The sequence below is a fragment of the Melitaea cinxia genome, chromosome 13 (assembly GCF_905220565.1).
Source record: "Melitaea cinxia chromosome 13, ilMelCinx1.1, whole genome shotgun sequence".
Taxonomy (NCBI): Eukaryota; Metazoa; Arthropoda; class Insecta; order Lepidoptera; family Nymphalidae; genus Melitaea; species Melitaea cinxia.
In genome coordinates, this window is record NC_059406.1 from 11585290 (window position 1) to 11610455 (window position 25166).

Consider the following 25166-nt stretch of genomic DNA (forward strand, 5'->3'; position numbering starts at 1 on the left):
ATCTTTCTGACAAATTTCAAGCTTATTGCAAAAAAAAATGAAGGACTTTCATACAAACTTGTGAGAGCCCTTAAACCCCTTTAATTTAGCACCTACCTACCTACTACCTTCCTACCAAACTTCATCTTTATGGGTCCAACAGTTTTTGAAATTTCGCATTGACTCAACGATTTTATATCTTTTTATATATAAAATTCTTGTATCACAATGTTAGTTACAATATTCCTCCGAAACGGCTGGACCGATTTTTATGAAATATTGTGTGCATATCGGGTAGGTCTCAGAATCAGCCAACATCTATTTTTCACAGCCCTAGCTTATAAGGGGGGGATAAAGGGGGTTAATAACATATATAGCAAAACAACGTTTGCGGAGTCAGCTTGTAACTTTATATGTATAGAAAATTTCCTGTGACAATACAACCTGGTACAATGAAACAGTTATATAAAAATATCATTTATTCCAAACACCAATCGAGCAATCAATATCATAAAATATACATTACATTTATTTTAAGTAATATATAGAAACAGACGGAAATATAATAAGACTTTAAAGATTAACATAAAAAAAATTAACATACTGTGAATGTTAAATACATAATAAACAGGAGATAAACAGGTGTGAGTGGCAAACAATTGAAGCGAAGTAAAACAGAAAACTATTGTTATTAAAAAAAAATAGAAAAAAACAGAATAATTATAAATATATTGATGTATATATGTATAAAAATTTATAACTCAATTCTAAAATAAAGGTTAGGTGCACCGCTTCAACTAGGGGTAGTAGTAGTAGTATGTTACAAATTTTATCCATTACACACTTCACTTATCAAACAGGTCTATCTTAGACTGCAAATTAAACACTTCACAGACTTTCTCAGGATTTAGATCCATTTGGTTCTCATTCCAACTCCGCGCTGGGTCTGAATTGACGCTCGGAACAATAAGCGAACTCTCTTGAAAAGCTACGGTGTGATGACGTCGATATTTTGAATAATTCTGAAAATAAAAAAATATTAAATACAGATAAAAATCTAAAAATCTTAATATTTTTTGATTTTGAAAATTTACTATCGTTTTTTGGAGTTTACTTCTTTATAAACGATTTAAGGCCCGTGGTGTTAAAATATAGGGTGTGACGCTGACGCTTAGCGATGCTGACGCTTAAAGTCCTTACCTAAGCTTTCAGTTATATTTGTTTGACGTAAACATAATAGTAGACCAGGACTTACTATACGACTCTAGTTACGATACGAAAAGCAAGCGTCAATTTATGTTTCATATAATAGTCATATAATATTTACGTTTTAATTTTCGCATTTTATTGTTTTAATTATTTATAATTTAATACAATTGATAGATTATTTTATTTACTTAATATTTCGATAATCGTTGGTAATGTCTTATACTCTAGTCGCATATCGGAGCTGACACAGTGACTTGTAGCATGTAGTTTATAGTCAATATTTTTCCATAAATAAGCTTCCTATTCATTAAAGCACATTATCATATAACATGAATTCTAAGTAGCCAGTAATCCCATAACTATGAACGTCACCAGTGATACTGATCTCTTATATTTTAATCTAAAAGTTTAGTGATCACAAAAAAATCAATTTAAATCATCATCATCATCATTACAACCTATACAGTCCACTGCTGGACATAGGCCTCCACAAGTTTACGCCAAAAATAACGTGAACTCATGTGTTTTGCCCATAGTCACCACGCTGGGCAAGCGGGTTGGTGACCGCAGTACTGGCTTTGTCGCACCAAAGACGCTGCTGCCCGTCTTCGGCCTGTGTATTTCAAAGCCAGCAGTTGGATGGTTATCCCGCCATCGGTCGGCTTCTTAAGTTCCAAGATGGTTGTGGAACCTTGTTATCCCTTAGTCGCCTCTTACGACACCCACGGGAAGAGAGGGGGTGGCTAAATTCTTTAGTGCCGTAGCCACACAGCACAATTTAAATAAATATAACAAACTAAGATCAGATTAAAGCGAGACTGATTTTAACAAACTTAAATTAAACAACAACAAACAAGACAAAATAACGAAAATAGAGGCTTAAAATACTGAGTAAGAGAACTAATAAAAAGGTTACACACATTAAATATAATAAAAGCAATTTTAATTAATAATTATTATTTACTTATTTATCAGATCTATATCATAGATATCAGATATTTATATATATAAAATCGTGTATGTTAGCGATAAACTCCAAAACTACTGAACTAACTGTTATCAAATTTTGTAAGCATCTGTAATTAGGTCCAACTTGGGAGATAGGGTAGTTTTTATCTCAATTAGCGCTGCTATCGCTATGTAAGTAATCAAATTTGGTAGCGGTTTTCCGGGCAAAACAACGTCTGATGGCTAGTATATTATAATTCTATGTAAATTCTTAGTCATCGTGTGAAATAAAATTTCAAAACGTATTATAACTCTTTATTGAATTTTCAATGAAAACCCAAACGACTTTTTTTCTAAGAATAGAGTAAACAGATAAATAATCAAATATCAGAGCCATTAGCACGTTACAGGAAAAAAAAGCTTTATTTGAATGACGAGATGTCGTTAACATATATCAGATAGGATATTGTGTTTGTATCAAATTGTATTGGAGATTCTAGCTGTTAATTTGGACATTATAGTAGGGATTCCGAATTAGAGACGATCTTCACGCATCTGCTTAATGGATGAAAATTATTATTTTAATACATTTTTAATAATCAATTTTGAATTATGTAGCCTCGCCAGGAATGTTTAGGCAATCCTTTCCCGATTTTTTCCTAATATATTAAAATCAATATAAAATAATTTTCACCCATTAAGCAGATCGTTGAATATCATGTCTAGTTATAGACTATTCGGATTTTGAGCAAGTTAAAACAGAAGTGTCAAAAATTTATCCTCAGCTTTTTAATAAAAACTGTCTATAATAATATATCTGCGTTAATAGAGTTATTCTGTAACAGGCAAATGCAGAATCGCAACGCTACAGATGTAAAACTATCAAATATCCCATTATACGAGGTTTTGGTACAACTAAAATTTATTAAATTAATTATAATTTTAAATTTATATAATTTTTTAATTAAATTAAATTAAGAAGCATTATTTCGCATTGATTCGAGCGTCTTGTTTTCTTTACACGTCGTTTGAATTAGGTATTAGCATCGTTTTTGACTTTTTGCATTGCCTAGGTAAAAGCGTTACAGCTGTACGTTACGGCGATAGCTTTAAATATGTTCTAAGCGTTTACAAACGTGTTACAAATGTGATTTATTCCCTTACTTATGACGAGTAATTTACAATTTAAAAAAAAAAGCGTTTGAAGTATTTAATAACTTACAAAAGTTTTTCAATTAAAGTTAAATTTTAATAATTGTGATCGGATTCATTTCCGTTTAGGGTATAATAATTGTGATTGTTAAATTGAAAGAAAGGAAGCAAAGAAAGTTTATATTGTAATGCTTAAACGTGATTCTTTTACAACTCTTAAGTCTAAAAGGTTCTATTTTTTCGTTTTAATCAGGACATTTGAAGTTTTTGTGTTGTATTTTTAAACAGAAATGGTATATATTTAACTGGAATATAACATTTATTTCTATTTATTACAGTTGTATAATAATATTAAAATATGGTGTTAGTGGCTAATATTTTCTTGTAATATATTTATTCATCATTGTTCATAGTCATCATAGTCATAGTCATTAGAAATGTACTTCCTATGTTTCGTTTGTGGCTATTATGAAGAAGAGAAATAAGTATGTCGAAAATAAAAATAACTCTGTCGTCTTCGTTTTATTGAAATTTATTAGTAACTAATAATGTTTAGTAGTGTCCAACATTTTTAGTAGGTATACTAAGACAGAATTTATTAGTTATATTTATTAAAAATGTATATCCTATGTCCTTCATATTCATTTATTTGTAAATTTATAACGAATGGTTCAATAATTTAAATAATAAAAATGTAACAGCTACCCTTCCATTCACCCTCACAAACTTATGCATTTACAATAAGTGCAACAAAAAATTGTATTGTTTTAACTTTTATTTGTAGTTTACATAGTTTTCATTGTTATATAACATATACACTTTTTTTTCGCTCGGGCTAAAAGTAAAAGTTGAAGTTAAATAAATGAAAAGTCAAACCAAACAAAGAAATGCAAGCAGTATTAATGCCTCCTTTTTTAAACTCTTGTTTAAGTCTGTTATACTATAAAAAATTAAGTAAATATGTAAAATAACTAAATGGACCTGTGAAATAATGTTTCTTAATTTTCTAATACAAAAAAAAAAATTATATATGAACTTACATTGTTCGGACGAGCTGTAGTTTCCTTAGTAATCTTGCTGCCATATTTATCTATAGTTGAAATACCTGCATTTGAAATTTATAAATTACTAATGTTTAATATATATATGAAATAATAAGTATTATAATTAAATATTAATGACCTTATATTCATCGGTATATTCGTATTAAATCAAAATTTTAAAACGCTACTATAAAGTTAAATCTTCAGTGATAAAGTACGTATATTCAACTGTTTCATTTATTAACATATAAATGACGCCACATATAGAAAATATAATATAATTGTGTTTGCTGGCAAACGCAAAAAACCGACTTCAATTACATCGACAAGTAATACAACGTAGGTAGATGAAAAAATAATCAGTAAATACCTACGCATTATAAAAAATTACTCCAAAAGTTTTAATCAAATCTTAATGAAATTTAAATGTGACCACATGAAAAACATCGGCTTTCGATTAAATTAAAAATAATCAAAATCAGTACATCCCGTAAAAAGTTACGCGGATTTTCGAGGGTTTCCCTCGATTTCTCTGGGATCCCATCATCAGATCCTAGTTTCCTTGTCATGGTAACACACTTGGAATAACACCTTTGCAACAAAAAAAGAATTATCAAAATCGGTTCATAAAAGACGGAGTTATCCCCGAACATACATAAAAAAATATATGTACGGTCGAATTGACTCCTTTTTTGAAGTTAGTTAAAAATCTAATATTTTATGTAAAATTCACCAATATTGTGTATCTAAGTTATGTTATAACTAAATAATGTCAATCACCGTTAATTATTGAGTATATATTAATTTTAGATTGTATAATACTTAAACCCTTTGGGTATAGTCACTAGTACACGTGTAAGACTAATTACATGGGTCACCGATTGTAAAGTAATATCTAGGGCTACGAAGATACCCTCGTAAAACATTATTTAAATTTTCCATATATCGTATTTTTTTTAAATATCTATTTTAACTTTTTAATTTGACACGTTTAGTAAATTTAATAATGCGCGACCATCTTTTTTGTAAGCGGTTGCCGTAGCCTATAAATGCGCCAAACATCAGAACAACATTGCAAGTGTATTGCCACCTTACTCACAATAAAGCACTACTTGAGACCAATGTTATTTGACTGTGTTCTTTTATATGGTTGTGGTACTTTCCCAGTCAGGCTGCTCCAGATTTTGAACAGGATATATTCTGATGTGCCCTACTTCGATAACACACGCCTTATACAAAACTGTATAGTCTGAAAAGCTCGAGGACCTCTTTTTCTCGAAATTTCGTTAACTTGAAAAGACACTTCCTTAACTAATAGTTGAGAATTCTTGCTTTCTAATAAATTCAAAAATAGCAAAAAATACATACGATTAGTCTGACAGGAATTGCCATGTACTCGAAACAGCTTTCCTAATTTCTGATGGATGGTGTTCGCGTCCAGTGTATAAGAGCCATAAACCAGGGGATCCATGCAGGAGTTTGAGACTGCCATGATGAAGAACAGATCCTGGAGTTTAGCTGACACGTCTTTGGCAGACTGTCTATCGAACATGTACCTATGAAGAAAAAAATATTAAGTTATAACAATATAAAATAAGTGGAATTTGTACTAGAACTGTTTTATATTACGAATGTGCGCGACTCCTTTAAAAATATAGGATGATCAAAGTTTTGTATATCAGCGTTGGTCGAAGTATATTGGAATAAGCTTATAGTATGTATACCCTTTGTACAACTCTTTCATCGACAGAATTTAATCGCTAGAAAAAAATTTATAAGGTTTACGACCAGACCAGAAAAATATTTACTACACAAATACAATATCTGCCCCAAGCCGGAATCTAACCCTCGACCACTGACTTTAAAGTGACTTTACACATCACTGAACTTTAACTGTTGTTAATTATATCTTTACCAACCAGCCGACCTGATTTTATAAATATTTCTTCTTTGCAAAGACTGGTGCTTAAGGAGGTTATAGAAAAGCAATAAACGTAAACGCAGAAAAATCAGGCAGATCGATTAATATGTAATAAATTACAATAATGTATATAGAAAAAAGTAACTCAAATAACTCATCGTCTTTCACTCACCTGCCTGAGTTACTCTTAGTCATTTACATTCAATAATCACTGGCACAACTGAAAGCCCTTAAACCAATCAATCAATCTATAACCAATAAGTCAACATATAAATATACTTTTACAAAGTATATTAACGTTTTGAACGTTAACAGAGAAAATATGTTCTTTTTTATATCTTATTGGTAAATTGAAGGTTTACAAGGAGGTCATGATTAAATAAAGTATTATATAACAATACTCATGTGTATTGATCATAGTCACCGCACTGGGCAGGCGGGTTGGTGACCGCAGGGCTGGCTTTGTCGCACCAAAGACGCTGCTGCCCGTCTTGGGCCTGTGTATTTCAAAGACAGCAGTTGGATGGTTATCCCGCCATCGGTCGGCTTTCCATGGTGGTACTGTCTTATCTCTTAGACGCCTCTTACAACACCCACGGGAAAAGAGGGGGTGGCTATATTTTTTATTGTTTTCGGTGCGAACTTGTGTATGACTATGTCAAGCAGTGGACTGCGATAGACTGAAGCGATGATGACTGACGATAACAATACTATTTTCTTTATGAGGTATTCTATTTGTTTGGATTTGTACATTACATTGGTTTTATTTATCAGGATTTGGCAGCTGATGAATGTTGAAGAATTTTCTGAGCGAAAACAGTTGGCAGCTCTCGTTTCGTGTTATCAAGATTGTAACAAATGCATACTAGTTGTGTAGTGTATGTGTGTATTCTATTTATTTTCTCATACAGATTCACCAAAGGTTTTATTTTATTTATTATTTTATTCGTCATAACATTACAAACATTTTTTTACTTTACTTAGAAATAGTTGTTGTAGATAGTTTTGGTATAACGTCAAATTAAAAGTGATAATAATATTTCGCATGGAATTTAATAACGTTCGATACAACAAAACCTGATCGTATATCTTCAAACGTTAAGAGGAATGCAATATTAAACATGTTTGTTTCTTTAAGCTACTGACTAGCTTGAATGAGTGTCTCTTGTGTAATGGTGCGTGTAGTCGCCTAAAACATCAACTATTTTCGAGTTCGATTCCCAGCTGGAAAGAATATTTGGTTTTTGTACAAATATTTAATTCCGCTTTAGCCGTCGGTCTCGGTTGTTATCATTAAAACCGGATAGTGATCGTTACTCATAGTTGGGATTATATTAGCCAACCCGCAGGGAAGTAGCGTGGTGGATTAAGCTACAATCCTTCTCCTGCATGGAGAAAGAGGCCTATGCCCAGCAGATGTTACAGGCTGAATCTTAATTAATATCTTAATCATGCAGCAGTTAGAAGTCGAACAGACTATAATAGATATAATTTTTTGGAGCTTATTTATTATTCCTTAGGAATCGATTTTCATATAAGGCCTCCGGTATTAAAAAAATATTTGGTGTAAAATCTACTGAACGAATGATCTCATTACGTTTCTCGTAACGCCATGTAACGGCATATCGTCGTAACGTATCAATCGATAGATGGCGTTATTTGATTTGCTTATTTACCATTTGATATGGTATTTTTCTCTTAGACTAAAAAGCCTCTTTTTGCTTATTTAGGCAGTCGATCGAGGTAAGTCGTGCGTCGGAGTTGACATATACAGTTTTTTTTTTCAACATTTCTTTAGTATATTAATATTAAATTAAACCTTTAGCTTCTGTTAACATTTTAATTAATTATATATAAATAAGAATCACAAATCAAATTTTAATTAGCAGTTCTTTGAAATTTCATTTTAAACATTTTTAAACACTTACTTAAGCATGTAATTGACTGTCATTTTAACGCATAATGAAAATGGGATAAGAAATCGAAAAGAAAAATGTGGTACGATGTGAGATGATTCAGATCGTTAAACATAAATTTTAAAGATACTTAACGTGCCTATATCCCGCATTTGAAAATAAAAAGAAGAAAAGACGATATGAAAGAAAAGAAAAAGTACAACACTTACGTACAAGTTGTAGCTGCTGTATTATAGCGTATTCGATGTTTAAAAAATAAGTCATCGTTAATAATTTAAGCTCATTTACAACCCTAGACGACGTGTTCGAAATCATCAGTTGAAATAAACCATTCAGGAGGCGATCTAATTTATTACGATTTAATTTGTTAGTATTCACATTAAACCTCTTTACTACATTCAAGTGTCTAAATTAAAGTAAATACACATTTTAACAGGCGAATATAAAAATTATTTAATATTCGTTAGTAAAACAATAGTAATAATGTTATGTGTTAATTTACTCAAAATATTGACAGGTCTGTTGATAGTGAAGTGATTAATCTACTGTGAAACGAATAAATAAATATTTTTAAAGGTTCAGTAGGTATAGGTACAGTATATTAGTAAAAAAATTTTTTATTAAATATTTAAATATTACTAGTAATTTTCGGGTTTTACATTTCTTCCTTGTAAATTTGTCATGTAGTAATGAAATTTTAGCAAGATTCTGTAAGTATTATAGGTAACGTTCCACGTGAAAAAAACCTAGGCCTTATTTTAAATTTTTTAACCGACGTCAAAAAAAGAGGAGGTTAATTCAATATATATATATATATATATATATATATATATATATATATATAGATTAGGGATTTACTCAGCCAAACTTATTTTGTTTATATTACTGCTCAAGAGTAAAATAATTTAACGAGAAAAGATAAAAAGCAAAATCATAGACTCTAGACCAATTAAGAACTACAAAGTAGAAAGTAAATTGGAACTGCTTTGAAGAAAATCAAAATTTAGCTGGTGGTGTAGTCGTATTTTCGTTTAATTTTCTGTCCCAAGTTTTCTCAAGCAAAGGAGCGGAGGATTCATTTGCTACGTCACGAAAAGTATTTTTTAAATTCCGTTGATTAAAATTTGAATTTTCAACCGGCCTTAAGAAAAGGAGGAGGTTCTCAATTCGACTTGATTTTTTATGTGTGATAAAAAAATCAAGACGACTTGACTCTTTGACGATGACTCTTTTTTTAATCAAAATGGATACTTGTCATATCGCTCCATTTAAATTTTATGAACATTTGACGAGCACTTTTTGATACGATGTAATTGAAGTCGGTTTTTGTTTGCGACCAGACACTATTATTTATTTCCTTTTTTTACTTGATGTTCATCATCAAAGAAAGGAAAAAGGAAAGTGTTACAATACTGACATAGGCGTAATTCTATTATTAAAAAAAAAACAATCCATTGACAATTCCTTAGTAAAGTAGAAGTATGACGTAGTAGACGAAGTAGAAGTAGAAGGGTGACAAAAACGGATTTTTTTATTTAGTATTTGAATACTAAATAAAAAAATCCGTTTTTGTCACCCTTTGGTTAATACAAGTTAAGCACACAAGTAAAAACGAATTACTGTCTCACAAACCCTCTGTATCTTTAACGCTCATGCGTTAAAGATACAGAGGGTACTTAACTCAAATTACTTCTACCTCTCCCTTCTGATCCACGTTAGAACAGGACTTTGACTCTTGGAGTTCACTTTTAGACAGATATATTCAGCATTCTCAGAAAAAATTTCTGCTAATTCAAATTTCCATCCTATTTTTTTATATGTTTTTGTAAACAAACTCGTGGACATTTAATGAGTTGACTTGAAATCTCACGTTACAAACAAAACATTATGTTTTATCTCAACCTCGTATTTAATATAACTTAGGTTCGAATATAGCGATAATTTTTTAACCACTTATAGGGAACCGATTCTTACGTAATTTTACGAAAACGTTAAATTGCTGTGGCTGTTACACAATTATTTTATTCAACCCACACAAACTAATTATTTCAATTTGTGTTACGCTGAATTTAGGACTCACAAAGTACAGTTTTGAACTATTAGTACAAAGTACTTCGTACTTTCGACAATTTTAATTTAGTTTTATCATTTATCTATCGATATCGATATGTTGACAATAAAACTCTACAAAAGCCGACTACCAAGCATCTCAAGCAAGCAAACTGGGGTTAATTTGTTTTGTTTATGGCGTTCAGACAGTAATTACTAATCCTCTCTTATTTAATATCTAAATCACTTTCTCCATATTACAGATAGCTCAGCTAACTAGCTAGGAGAAGTAGAGATCATAATAGTAATTACTTTCAAATTACACCTAGAAACTTATTTGTTACTTTTTTGTTACTTGTTACTTGAACATGTTGTGTAAATACGGAAATAAATAAATAAATATAAAAATAAATAAATAAATAATTACTTTTGACGCATCAAAGTGATACAAATAAAAAAATTTATAAATAAAAAATCTTATACTTGGAAGTTAAAAAGCGTTCGAGCTAATTTTCTCTTCGGTATCAATGGCAGAAAACATATTACCAAGTCAATTAAAAGCCCCAAATGTTCCGATTCCGCATCAAATCTTAATGGACATGGGCCTCCACAAGTTCGCGCCAAAAATGGCGTAAACTCATGTATTTTGACCATAGTCACCACGCCCGCGCCGGGCGGGTTGGTGACCGCAAGGCTGGCTTTGTCGCACCGAAGACGCTGCTGCCCGTCTTCGGCCTGTGTATTTCAAAGCCAGCAGTTGGATGGTTATTCCGCCATCGGTCGGTTTTTCAAGTTCCAAGGTGGTGATTTTAATAATGAATAATTATTAGCTCGCAAACGAAAAAATCCGCTTTCAATTTTTATCTTCTAGTAATACAGCGTAGGTATTCGAAAAAATAACCAATTAGATACGTGTTATTAAATATAACTTATAAAGTACACAGCAAATCTAAATACAATTTTAATGAAACTGTGTGACAAGTGTTAGCTTTCGATTAAAAAAAGAATCATCTAAATCGGTGCACCCAGTAAAAAGTTATATATAAAAATAGTCAAATGAACTTCCTCTCTTTTTTTTCGAAGTCGCTTGAAAATTGAAAATAGTGATTGACAAGCCCACTGTCAAAGAAACATGGCACTGCAATTGCACTCGGGTATTCTTTTTGCAAAACGTCGATAAAGATTGAAATTTCTCTGCTGCCAAACAAAGTTTAACAACTAGTTTTCGTTTGTTCACAATTCCGCATTGGTTCTCCGGAAAAATTTGGAAATTTACTAGAAAAAAAATTTATATTTGAGTTTGCTCGCAAACGAAAAAAAACTGACTTCAATTAGATATACAACTAATACAACGTAAGTAGACGAAAAAATTGACAAGTAAATGGTCTTCTTCTTCTTCTTTAAAGACCATGGCTCCAAAGTAAATGGCCGTTATCAAATATTACGCAAATAGTAGTCATCTTCTCGATCAAATTTAAATAAGACTAAATGACAAGCATCACCTTTCGATTAAAATATTATAAGAATCTTCAAAATCGGTACACAAAATTAAAATTCGAGTTAAAATACATAAAAATTACAGTCCAATTGAGAACCTCCTCTTTTTTGAAGTCTGTTAGAAAACTATATAAAAAAGACATCTTTTCATTTGAAATATACGATATTTCTAATACACAGACAGTTTCTACGTTACTTTTTCCACGTCACTAGTTTGAAGTCAGTCTTTTTTTTCTTTTTTGAGCAAAAACATTTTTTTTTGTGATGATATCGCAACGTGATTTTCATATGTTCAATATCATATTCCGAGGACAAACGCTCTTTTACAGGGTTCTTTTAAAATTAGTTCTTTTAAATCAGAATCGCCAGCATGAATACGAAATGTAATGCATATATAGTGTGTGTAATAAAAGAGGTAATCAGCACGTTGTCTTTTGTCCCATTTGTTAAACTATTTTGCACAGATAGTAAAACCTATTATTAATTTTAGTATCTTGACTTTATTTAAAAAATTAAAAATGTTATGTTTCACTACTTTTTAGTACACTTATTTGACAAAGTTATTAAAAAATCTGAACCAAAAACGACTTTATTATACTTAATAAAAAGCAGTTTATCTTAAAAATCTCTAATTTTTTTAATAACACAATGTGTGTGTCAGTATTTCAGAACGAGCTTGACCTTTACTAAGTGAACATTCAAAATGAACATTTACTATACGGGACTTACTTGACGCCTACGGGTGACTATAGAGTCCTAAACGTCATCGAAGTATCGGAAATTTCAAAGTGTTCATGCACGGCAAGGCCTGTAAAATAGAATAATATACAAAATAAACTTACCACAAAGTCATAGTAGCATATGGAAGCCAACAACAAGCGAACACACTGACAATAGTGACGGTCATACGGAGCGTACGACGCCTGGCGCGAACAAGTGGCCGCTGATCTGACCTCCTCAGCTGTATTCGGCCTGTTCCATTTGATACGGATTTACCTATTAAAATTAAATTAAATTATGCTTAGTACAAATATCTTATGAAGTTGATGAATAATTGGAATTCAGATTCACATGAATTTAAATTAAGTTCAATGATGTTTGATGCGTATATCCTATGACATTGAATAGCAAGGAAAACCTAGCTCAAAATTTGGAGCACCAGAGAAGTGCCTCTATCTTACAGGCAATAACAGTAAAGTAATACTAATATCGGTTAGTATTTGACAGAGGATGTAGGCTTCACATCGTGATTGCAATGCTCCTGGTACCTTCCAAAAACGTTCATAGGCTAACCGTATACCATCAGGAGAAAAGTTCACTTGTTTGCCACCACGGTGATATAAAGAAAAAGATACTTCTGTACTTTTTGTAAGTACTATTATAATAATAGTGATAATGCAACGAATATTATTCACAATTTCCAACTGTACATACGTCAAGTTTCATTGGAAAATATTCAGTAGTTTTAAAGTGTGACAAATTATATAATATAATATTTACCCATCCATCTTCACAAACTTTCCCGTTCACTACATTAAATTCACACTTTTACTCGTGAAGTTTAAGTAGTTAACAATTTACGGTAATTATGTTAACATAGTTTAAATTACTAAATAGAAATTTTACGCGATACTAGCTGTTTTCGACGTCTTTACTCTCGTATTTTAACAAACACTATACAGATATAAATTATACAAAAGATACATTTTATGTAAACTAATATTGTAAAGCTGAAGAGTTTGTTTGTTTGTTTGAGCGATTCATTTTTATTCATTTAGAAGATAGTTGGCCTAAGATCTGACATAAAAATATACACCTTCATGTGCTTAATGAAAATGATTCAGTACATATGCAAGCAATGCATGCATATATCTGATAGGTTGCCTAATGAAATCGCGTCCAGACAACGTTAATTTATTGACAAAATAAATAAATTAAGACGGTAAGTTTGTTCCCCATAAACCGTCTTTTAATCGTAAATTATTTCATCGATTTTTTTCCTTTATCAGTTAACACTAGTCTACATATATAATTCTAAAGATGACATACTAGATCGTTCAATAAGTCCCGAGACTAACCTGGAAATGGCGCATATATTAAAAACTCTTTTGATTTTTAAAAAGTACTGGCTATCAATACAAGAATATGTGTCAAATTTTTAAAAATGGAACAATAAAATTATTGATTTTGAAACATTTAAGTGACGCTACGGTTGTAATTTCGATACAATGGAAAAAAACGAGTTTCGCGTGTTGATAAAACATTGTTTTTTAATGGGAAAAAATACCGTTGAAGCACAGCAATGGCTTATAAAATGTTATGCAGGATCAGCTCCCTCTAAAGCAACCATTTGTCGGTGGTATGCCGACTTCAAACGCGGTCGCATGGACACCAATGATGGGGAACGCTCAGGTCGTCCAAATGAAGCAGTGACTCAACAAAATATTAACCAAGTCCTCAAAATCGTATTGGAAGATCGGAAGGTAAAAGTGCGAGAGATAGCCGAGATAGTGAAGATTTCAGCTGGTAGTGTTTTCACTATTTTACATAAAAATTTGGCCATGAAAAAGCTTTTTTCTAAGTGGGTGCCGCGTTTGCTTACAACTAATCAAAAGGAACAACGTATCAATGATTCAGAGCGATGTTTGGCGCTGATGAATCATAATAAAAAGGTTTTTTTAAGTCGGTATGTAACAATGGATGAAACCTGGATATACCATATCACTCTGGAATCCAATCGGCAGGCAGCGGAGTGGAGAGTGGCTGGTGAAAGCCGCCCGAAGCGTCCAAAGACTCAGAAATCGGCCGGTAAGGTTATGGCGTCTATATTTTGGGATGCGCATGGAATACTTTTCATCGACTACCTTGAAAAGGGGCAAAATATAAATAGCGACTATTACATGTGCTTATTGGAGCGATTGAAGTACGAAATTGTGGATAAACGGCCTCACATGAACAAAAAGAAAGTGGTATTTCACCAGGACAACGCGCCTTGTCACAAGTCCGTGAGAACGATGGCCAAAATTAACGAATTGGGCTTCGAATTGCTTCCTCATCCCCCTTATTCGCCAGACTTGGCCCCCAGCGATTACTGGCTGTTTGCAGACCTCAAAAAAATGCTTAAGGGTAAGAAATTTGACTCAAATAGTGAAGTTATCACAGCAACGGAGGCTTATTTTGAAGCCAAAGACAAATCGTTCTACACACATGGGATAGAAAAGTTAGAAAAGCGTTGGAGGGACTGTATCGCTCTTGGAGGAGACTATGTTGATGAATAAAAATTAATTTTATAAAAAAGACCTTTTTTTAGTACTTAGTCTCGGGACTTATTGAACCACGTGTTACGTTAAAAATGTAGATATATTTAATAATGAATATATATTTTGTTTCTTTTCTTTAACTATTTCTCACTTTTATTGTTTCAATTGAGATTACAAAAGATTTGTTCATGGTACAATTAGGATGTCTGCGATGTTTTCAGACTGAATTGTAGGTAACTAAACTCTTTGTTTAGACTAATTATTAATTTTTTGTTTTCGCTTTACGTGCAATTCGCAATACGAGATTTGTTTTGTCAAGCTAGAGGATACAACGATATGAAATTAAATTTTATGAAAATACATATTTTATAAGAAAATGTTGTTAAAAGTGGAATTTGTTAAAAGCATTTTTAAAAGTGTTTCATTTTTTATAAACTAATTTTTTTTAAGCATATAGTTGGTGTGCAAAAAAACACATACAACATGAAAAAAAAACTAAATAACAATTTCAGTTAAATTTTGTTTCAAAATGTTCTTACGGAACGAAAAAATTATAAAATTGTACATAGAATTGGAAATAGACTGAAAATTTTGTATTTGAGAGCAATGACATAGCTTTTATGATTGTTTTATTTTTAATCACATAGTTTTAATGGATTTTCTGGCTTGCCGACAGTCACTCAATCCTGGCCAGCGGGGAATCCCACATGAGTCAACTAAGTAGGTACGCATTAATGCTTTTTAAATCGTTTAAAAAGTGTGACTGCCGTATTTTTTTTCTATGAAATAAACGAAATATATAATATATATATATATATATATATATCATATAATTTATGAAGGCCATTAAAATAACTTGTCGAGGCGACACGATTTAATCTCAATGGGATTAATTTCTATGTGTATCATATCCAATTAAAATTAATTCCATCCATAACTTCTTAAAGTAATTCATGAATAAAAAATTACACAGGTATATACATATATATATTGATAACCATTTATATTTATATATATATACAAGGGACGTCTGAATCAATTGTCATGAATCGTTAAAGATGTTTCCATAGATACTTGAACGTAGAGAGAGAGAACGTATTAATGAGTGGTGATGTCTATTTATATCGCCATAGATATATATACCTAAAAGTATGTAAAATCTATTTATTTATTTATTTATATACACTTTCGCACACAAATCTCCTCCAGGCAACCTTTGGGCAGAGGACTAAATAAGGAGTGTGGGATGGGGCGCAAAAATGTTATGTAACATACAAATGAAGATATACATACATACACATACATACAGATATACTCATATACATACACATATATGTATACACATATATATACACATACATATACATACACAAATATATATAATATATCTATGAAAAACTATTCCCCAAAATACTAAGAGCAAGTGTCTAGAAGTAAGCGTTGACAGCTATCGTCAAATACATCCAACTAACTTATCCGGTGTATTTCGTACCGCCATTTTATTGAGAATAAATTAATCTTATTTTTAAATTTCTTTTATACAAACGTTGCCCTGGTAATAACGAACATAAATAAATTAAAGAAAACAACGTTTAAAAAACAAGCTTTTATTTTAAATGCGTTAGCGTTATCAACACAAAACGTCATTACACAATGTATATGACATAAAATCGAAGAAAAGTGGAGAAAGTCGCGATAATCCAGTACTTTATTTACTCAGTTTGAAAATTATAAAAATTAAATCAATTAGATTAACTTATTTAATTAACGAATTTATGTACATCTGTAAATTTTTCGTCAAGCTTTTAAATAATGGACAAGTAATGACGTAGGTATATGTTGATAGACACCACAGAGTTTGACACGGTCGTAAGAGACGCCATGGACAGAGACCGGTGGAGGCAAATCACCCGCTCCAGATGTAAACCTGGAGCTGACCAAGATCCTCAGACATGAGGGACCGACAAGAGAGGAGAGGATATGTTGATAGTAAAAGTTTTAAAGGAAAAGTTTATTTTAATCTTTTAACGCATTTAAAATAAAAGCTTGTTTTTTTTTCATTCATTTTTTACTTTTTAGTTATCGCTGAATAGGTTTCTGAGTTTGGTATTCTCATCAAACCGTTTCATTTGATACCCGTAATGTAAGAAAACATACATATGTAAAAACTTAGAGTGCCACATTGGATTTAGAGCAGCGCCACATTATCAAGACAAAATCTGTATGAAGCATACAAATCTATTTCATGTGCAGGGATCGCATCCGTGACGAAGATTTAGACGATATATGGCATGTTTATTGAAGACGGTGGTAATTATTAAATGTCGTGTAACGCCTTATATGTTTTTTCGTTTGGCTCCTGTTCCTATTTTTTAATAACTACTAGCAACGGGAGCGAAACCGTGCTTTTAATGTAGTATTTTACGTAATCGGTACTTTATTAATATTTTAATAGTTTGATTTTCTGGAAGAAATGGCTAATTAACTATACGTCCATATTACTATACCAATCTTAAAACTTTGTCTAATGATGTATTTGTAGTGTACAAAACTGTTTAAATAAATAAATATACTGACAAATTATTACATAGTTACACTCACCTGAAATTTCCTTAGAGTTTGTATGTATTTCACAAAAGATACACACGTAGCAAAAAGTTATGACTATTAAAGGAAAGAAGTACATAGCGAATAAGCACATCACGTTGTACGCCAGTTCTTGATGTTGATTCGAGAAGGCATCGAAGGATACGCACTGCTGGAAATCCGGGACCGTTGGATGATGCATGACGCGAAAAACTAGAGCCTAAAACAAGAAATATAAAAGTTATTTTGCTTTATCCTAAAACATTACCTTATAAGTGTTTGTTGAATAGACCTAGCTTAGCGACCTTTTAAAACAACTCAATATATAATAATAAGAAATTTTAGAATATGACGTAGCAGGTTGACTGCTGAAAACTTTTTATAGCAAAACTAAGCAGTTATAAAATTATGATTCAAGTACTTATTAAATCTATTAAGTGAATTGCAAAACAACCTTACTTTGATATCTGTATCCAAAAGATCGAACACCGGAAAATTATTTTTATATATGAAGAAGTCAACGATTTAATATATAATTCATTTCAAAGATTTGCGTCAAATATTTTTACCAGAGATTAGTAACCTATTCTTGCCGCTTCCTTGCGGCTTGTAAAAGGTTTCATTTAAATTTGCATTATTAAAATATGTAAATAATATCCTTAGCGAGATTCTAATTTTTCAAATTCTTTGTTGTTCGAAAATTAAATGACGCTTCATCTTTTTCATAATTCTGATCTATCCTTGTGGGAATCTTAAGCATTTCTTTTTTTATCGTTAAGCTTATTGATTATTACTTATTATTAAAAACACCATCATCATCATAATCTTCGGACACAAATTTCTTACATGGTTCTTCATTTTTCATTTTGATACGTAACTTAGCTGTTATCTGCTGTATTACCTTTATTGCCTTTATTAAAAATTAAATTTTGAACTAAATCGCGTTAAGTAAATACAAAATCCGATCTTATTAATACGTAATTAAAATAGTATATATATATTTTTTTATTTTTGCTGTATACATATATAACTACTAGGGAACTGACCTTTGAGATATTTTTAGTTTTCTATCTCAATTATTTATTGAAGTACACTACACTTTTATAAAAATAAATAATAATAAAACGCTTAAAGTACTCTCCTAATTGTAGACAAATACAGCATAAAACAGGTTTTTAATGTAAATTAAAATTTAACGTATTTTAAAGCTGTTTAATGCATAAAATAATTTAGAGATTTACAACATGAAAGTTAATCCTGCGTTCACTGATATTGTTTACAATAAGTTTTAATTGGAAAATTATTTATTACACTGCTGCTCGCAACTATATTAACTCTGTTAATTAAATTTATTTCATCATTGAAAATATATTGCCTAAACCTTCTTATAGTAAACCAAAAAAATAATTAGTTTTAATAGTAAAATACTGCTATAAATCGGTTTGTCAAAACAATAATACATAGCACAAAAATATAAATGCCGAAATTAATATACTAACATAATTACCAAACGACTGCAGTTGGTATTAAATAAATTGAAGTAATCTTTTAAATTTAATTTAAAAAAATCTATGTATTTACAAAAAAAAAAAGACACTGCCATGTTCGCCAGGTTATCTAGTTATTTCTCTTCGAAAAAAATATTACATTCCTAGTAATACTGCTTCAAGGATTACTGTTTTGATGTATCACAAAGTGGTAAACTCATTCCACCACATTTGTTACGCGAAGTTAGTCTGGCTTTTGAATTTTGGTCATGGTTTTGAATGTGCTATACATACAAATTGTCCCGAGAAACAGTCTTAATAATCCTGCAAACCGCACACTAATACACTTAAAAGTTTTAAAAGCAAATCACAACTGTATATCATTAGAGTCATTGTTTTTAGCATTTGTTAGTTAATTAAATCATTTGTATTAATATTCTTAAATAATATGTATTAAATTGAATAAGATTTTTTTTTTCTGAGTTACTTATCATTAATATCTTTATTGTAAATATTTAGGTAACTGAACCGTACCCACAACAAAAGGCGTTGATATGATTTCAATAATCCACCTTCTTTATTTCAAAATCAAATTGAAATTTTTATGCCAAACCCATATGGTTTGTGTTAGTTACGAACAAAATCGGTTGAATCTTTTTTTTACTTAATGAATATTTCGCAGCACATTCATAACTAAACGTAAACCAAAAAATATACGTGTATTTTTTGTCTGTTTGTGTTCTTTTTAATACCTAATGGTATAAAACAAGCCTGCGATCCTCCTGATGATAAGCGATTACCGCGATAACTATTTTTCGTCTACTTACGTTGTATTCCTTGTCGAAGTGATTGAAGTCGGTTTTTTTTAGTTTGCGAACAAACACAATTATCATATATTACCAAAAAATCGCTTTGTAATTACGGCAGTAAGGAATATAGCCACCTCCTCTCTTCCCGTGGGAGTCGTAAGAGGCGACTAAAGGATAACAAAGTTCTACTCCGCTTTCGCTTAAACCGAAAATTAAAAATTATCATATCGAAAATTTCGCTCGAGCGGGTGCATCGTTCCATAGCTTAATTGGCTAGAGCGCCGACACGGTAAGTCGGAGACGCGGGTTCGAACCCCGCTGGAGCGGTCAATTTTTGATATGATATTCAAAATGTTTAGAATTCCTAATGTGGGTAACACAAAAATAAAAATCTTAGATATTAAAAATAGCACGGTGTCGTCTCCTGTCAAAGATTTTCATTGTAATATGAAACTTTGAATAGTTACGGGTTTCTGTAAAGAGCTCACTATAGACGGCGCCACGGTTCGCTTAAACCGAAAATTAAAAATTATCATATCGAAAATTTCGCTCGAGCGGGTGCATCGTTCCATAGCTTAATTGGCTAGAGCGCCGACACGGTAAGTCGGAGACGCGGGTTCGAACCCCGCTGGAGCGGTCAATTTTTGATATGATATTCAAAATGTTTAAACCTAAGTAATTTTATTTAATTTTTCTAATATCTTTTCTTATACGCATACATTAACATTTCACGAAGCATAGCACAACAGAAAATAATATATCTTACCCAAAATCTAGAGTAGCCCGTCCAGGGAAACACCCTACAGAAGAACAAGCTTACAGAAGATCACAAGCAAAAATAATACATATGAAGTACCTATAGTACCTGTAGTAATGACTTATACTTAGATCTTCTGGTGTACAACCGGTTTAGAGTTGACAAATACTACGGTAACACGTGACGGGTGACGGTTATTGGAACTTGTTATGTGCTTGCAAACAATATATATATGGAAATAAATAAAAGTGTCTGTCTCTAATACTAAAATAACCGCTTTTTACTTAATGCATATAGACGTATTACACGGTACATATACCAAAATAATATTATTTACAATTGTTGTCTGTCTGTCTGGCCGTTTGTCTGTTTTTTTTTTCTCTTGTTTTATAACTGAGAACTGAACAATAACTTTTTCGTTAAATTCCACGTGGACGACGTCGCAGGCACAGGTACATTGTGAATTTGATCAATAAATAAACAAATCAGTATTTTATTTACGTATGTCAATGAGTCTATGTGACTTACAAGAAGAAAATTTTTAGTAATTATTATATTTTAGAGCCACCGCGTTGGCGCAACGGCCACAGCTATGGATTGTGCCTGTTGCGCTGGCGGTTGTGGGTTCGATCCCCGCACATGACAAACATTTGCATTGGCCATAAAGGTGTTTGCCGTGGTCTGGGTGTTTGTGCAGTCCTTGTGGGTCTCCTCACCGTGCCTCGGAGAGCACGTTAAGCCGTCGGTCCCGGTTGTTATTATGAACACCTGATAGCGATCGTTACTCATAGTAGGGAATATATCCGCCAACCCGCTTGGAGCAGCGTGGTGGATTGAGTTCTGATCCTTCTCCTACATGGGGAAAGAGACCTATGCCCAGTAGTGGGATATTACAGGCTGAAGCGTATATTTTAAAGCACTAACATAACATATAATATAATATATTGTATTACATCGTATTGTATGAAACTTGCACGTATGTAATATTTCTGTCAATTGTATACCTATTGTATACTTTGCTATGCTGGCTATACCCCTTTATTTTTTCGCAACTTTTTTTTCTTTATATTTAGCGAATAAACTATTTAACAAATGATGAAATTATAAAATCTTAATATAAAATTATAAATCTCCACCGACTTTTTCTTAAAGGTTCTAGAGTTTACGTAGCAAAATATAGAATCGAATCAATAGACTGTAAATATAAATTATAACATAGAATCTAAAATATAAATTCTTGACATCTATCAAAAAATATTTTTATAAAAAACATAAAATGAGGTTTGATTATTATTTTAATATAAAAATATTAAAATAATAATCAAACCATATCAAAATAATCAATCATATCAAAATAATAATTAAAATAATAATCAAATTATTATTTTATAAAAAGTTCGTATACGTGTGAATATGTCACATCGTTATCGTAGAATTTATTTTTAATTATAACATCACACTTTGTACGCTACCTTTACGTGATTTTAAACGTTTATGTGCACCTCTTTTGTCTTTTAACACTTTATGAACAAGAAGCATGAAAATAAGTTTACGTTTTGTCTTTAAAATATAAACTGTTTTTATTTTTTTTATTAAAAGACAGAATTTATTGGATATAAAGCATCCCTTCAAAAATGATAACATATAAAGTTGTTCAGTATTCAAGAGACAATTCAAAGAACTTATTGAAATTAAAAATAATAAAAATAAAAGTTCTACGAGTTTCAATACGAGTAAAAACTTATTCAGAGCAGTCTGTATTAAAATCGCGATTTGCGATGCGATAGTCACTTTTTTTTTAACCGACTTCCAAAAAAGGAGGAGGCTCTCAATTCGACTGTATTTTTTTTTTTTTTGTTTAATGTATGTTACATCAGAACTTTTGACCGTGTGGACCGATTTCGACAATTTTTTTTTAATCGCAAGGTGGTGTGTGTCAATTGGTCCCATTTAAATTTATTTGAGATCTAACAACTACTTTTCGAGTTATATCTAATAATGCGTTTTTATTTGACGCTTTTTTCGTCGACCTGCGTTGTATTATACCGCATAACTTTCTACTGGATGTACCGATTTTGATAATTCTTTTTTTTGAAAAGTAGATATCCCTATTTTAGTACCATGATAAGGAAACCAGGATCTGATGATGGTATCCCAGAGAAATCGAGGGAAACTCTTGAAAATTCGCAATAACTTATTACCGGGTGTACCGATTTTAATAATTTTTAATTTAATCGAAAGCTGATGTTTGTCATGTCTACTTTTTGAGTAATCTTTGATAACGCGTAGTTACTTGACTATTTTTTCGTCGATCTACGTTGTATTACTCGTCCATGTAATTAAAGTCGGTTTTTTTTTTCGTTTGCGAGCAAACACAATTATTTAAGCTTTTATTTAATCGGAGTTTAATCACTTAGTGATTAACCTTCCCTATAACAGAAATTATACAAAATGATAACAACAAAAACATAGCATATAACAATGAGTAGCATTATACTTAGTTAATAAATAATAATAATAATACACCGCGGACCAAGAAAAAAGCCACAGTTATGTGTGATTTGTTCTCAGTGCCCCCGCATATCCTAAGTTTTGACACTTAACTACTCTCTTAGATATACGCAATTGTCACTGTAGGATAAACACATGGCTTTACGAATGCTACTACTGACTAGTTTTAATTATATTATGTAATATTAAGTAAATGAACAATATTGTTTGTCTTTATTTATTTCATATTATCGTTTAGAGTTGTATAAGATAATGTTTGGTGACAATACGTAATGATAGAGGTGCGAATATTATATTAGAGATACTAAAATTCTAAGTAATAGAAGTCGCGGGCGACCATTAGTTTTTTTTTTAAATAATAAAAACCATTACGCTAACTATTTACATGAATTAAAGTTTGAAAACCAATTTACTTCTTACGAATATTCTGATGTCTGTAAAAAATAGATTACTAAAAGAATTATGTAAAGTTTATATTAAATTTCTTAAGTATAATATTGTTCAATAATGTTCACAAGATTATATATATATAAACAATAGGATTTATTTGAAGCTGAAATAGTCGATTTTACAACATTTAATTATTATTTTTCGAAATTTATTTTTTCTTTAGAACTCTGAAACGGATAGCAAAGCTTTTTTTGTGATTAACGCTTAAAAACGTGGTGGTAACGTTATTCAAACTGGTTCAATTATACCATTTAGGTAGCGTACAATAGGAAATTTCCTGTCCAGGATGTGGTACAGACCATCTGCGGAAGCACCTCATTCTTAGTACTCGAAAGATCGTAGCTAATAATACTGTTCTCAAATAGTGCTTTGTCCATGTGTTGAGTAAGGTGGCCAGAGCTTTTGCGGAGGATCAGGGTAAGCAACGTGAATGCGATGTTTCTGTTGTTTCAGGTGACCCCAGGCTACGGTAATCACTTACCCTAAGGCCCACCTTAGGTGTAATAGGTAAGAGGCGACTAAGGGATAACACAGTTCCACTACCACCTTGGAACTTATAAAGCCGACCGTTGGCGGGATAACCATCCGACTGCTGGCTTTGAAATACACAGGCTGAAGACGGGCAGCAGCGTCTTCGGTGCGACAAAGCCAGCCCTGCGGTCACCAACCCGCCTACCGAGCGTGGTGACTATGGGCAAAACACATGAGTTGACGCTATTTTTTGCGTGAACTTGTGGAGGCCTGTATCCAGCAGAGGACTGTGATAGGCTAAAATGATGATGGTTATGATGAAGGAAGGACGTACCTACCTACACTTGTATGCACCTTAGTCATAAAAAATATGGTCGGTTAATTAGTTTCTGCAAAAGAACATATTTTTTATATCTTTATTTTTTGTTATTTTTTTCAAAAACATAATAACTGCCAAAGGTCTTGTTTAAATAAAAACAAATAAATACAGACTTCCATTCTTCAGGTTAAATCGATCTTATGTAGAATCTTTCTTTTTTGATCCATCGGATAGATTTTATTAAAAGTTGAATAGAATCGTTTCTGAAAAGCCCAGCAATCGTAAGCACAAAAGATAAATTTTATTTGCACAAAGGTCAGAATGTTAAATTTTGGAAGTTCGTTATTTATTTTTAAATAAAAATAAATAAAGAATAAAATACAATATGAGAACGGAACTCAGAACTAATTTTCAATCAAACGAGATAAAATAAAAGGAAAGAACAATTTTTTTTTTTCATATCAAAATTTTAAAAAATGCTGTCCAATGTCACTATTCCACGCGGACAAAGTCGTGGGCAAAGCTAGTAATATAATTAATATAGAGTATAAAATAATAAAACAATATACCTGAGGTAAGCTGCACAGGAACGCTACTAGCCAAGCGAATATCAGCATTGTCTTGCTACGATTCCTCGCCACTGCTAATCGCAAAGGATAAAGTACGGCGAAGAATCTGGAACAAAATATTATAAATTAAACGTGCAATTTAAAGTTATATTCGAACTTTGTAAGATTCAGCAGTCTTCTTTTGTGTAAATTAGTTTCTGACCGACATAATAATAAAAAATATGAACTGGTTA

At 31.6% G+C, this 25166-nt stretch overlaps 1 protein-coding gene across 1 annotated transcript in view; it reads right to left on the bottom strand.

Annotated features, from left to right (window-relative positions):
* Window positions 1-824: 824 nt before the first annotated feature.
* The window catches only part of LOC123658905 (adipokinetic hormone/corazonin-related peptide receptor variant I-like), a 52194-nt gene continuing 27852 nt past the window's right edge, over window positions 825-25166 (bottom strand). The window contains exons 3-8 of the mRNA XM_045594196.1: window positions 24934-25039; window positions 17576-17780; window positions 12557-12710; window positions 5700-5887; window positions 4329-4393; window positions 825-1001 (exon numbers count right to left, since the gene is read on the bottom strand). Of these exons, the coding sequence (XP_045450152.1) occupies window positions 825-1001; window positions 4329-4393; window positions 5700-5887; window positions 12557-12710; window positions 17576-17780; window positions 24934-25039 (895 nt within the window). The remainder of the gene's footprint in view (window positions 1002-4328; window positions 4394-5699; window positions 5888-12556; window positions 12711-17575; window positions 17781-24933; window positions 25040-25166) is intronic.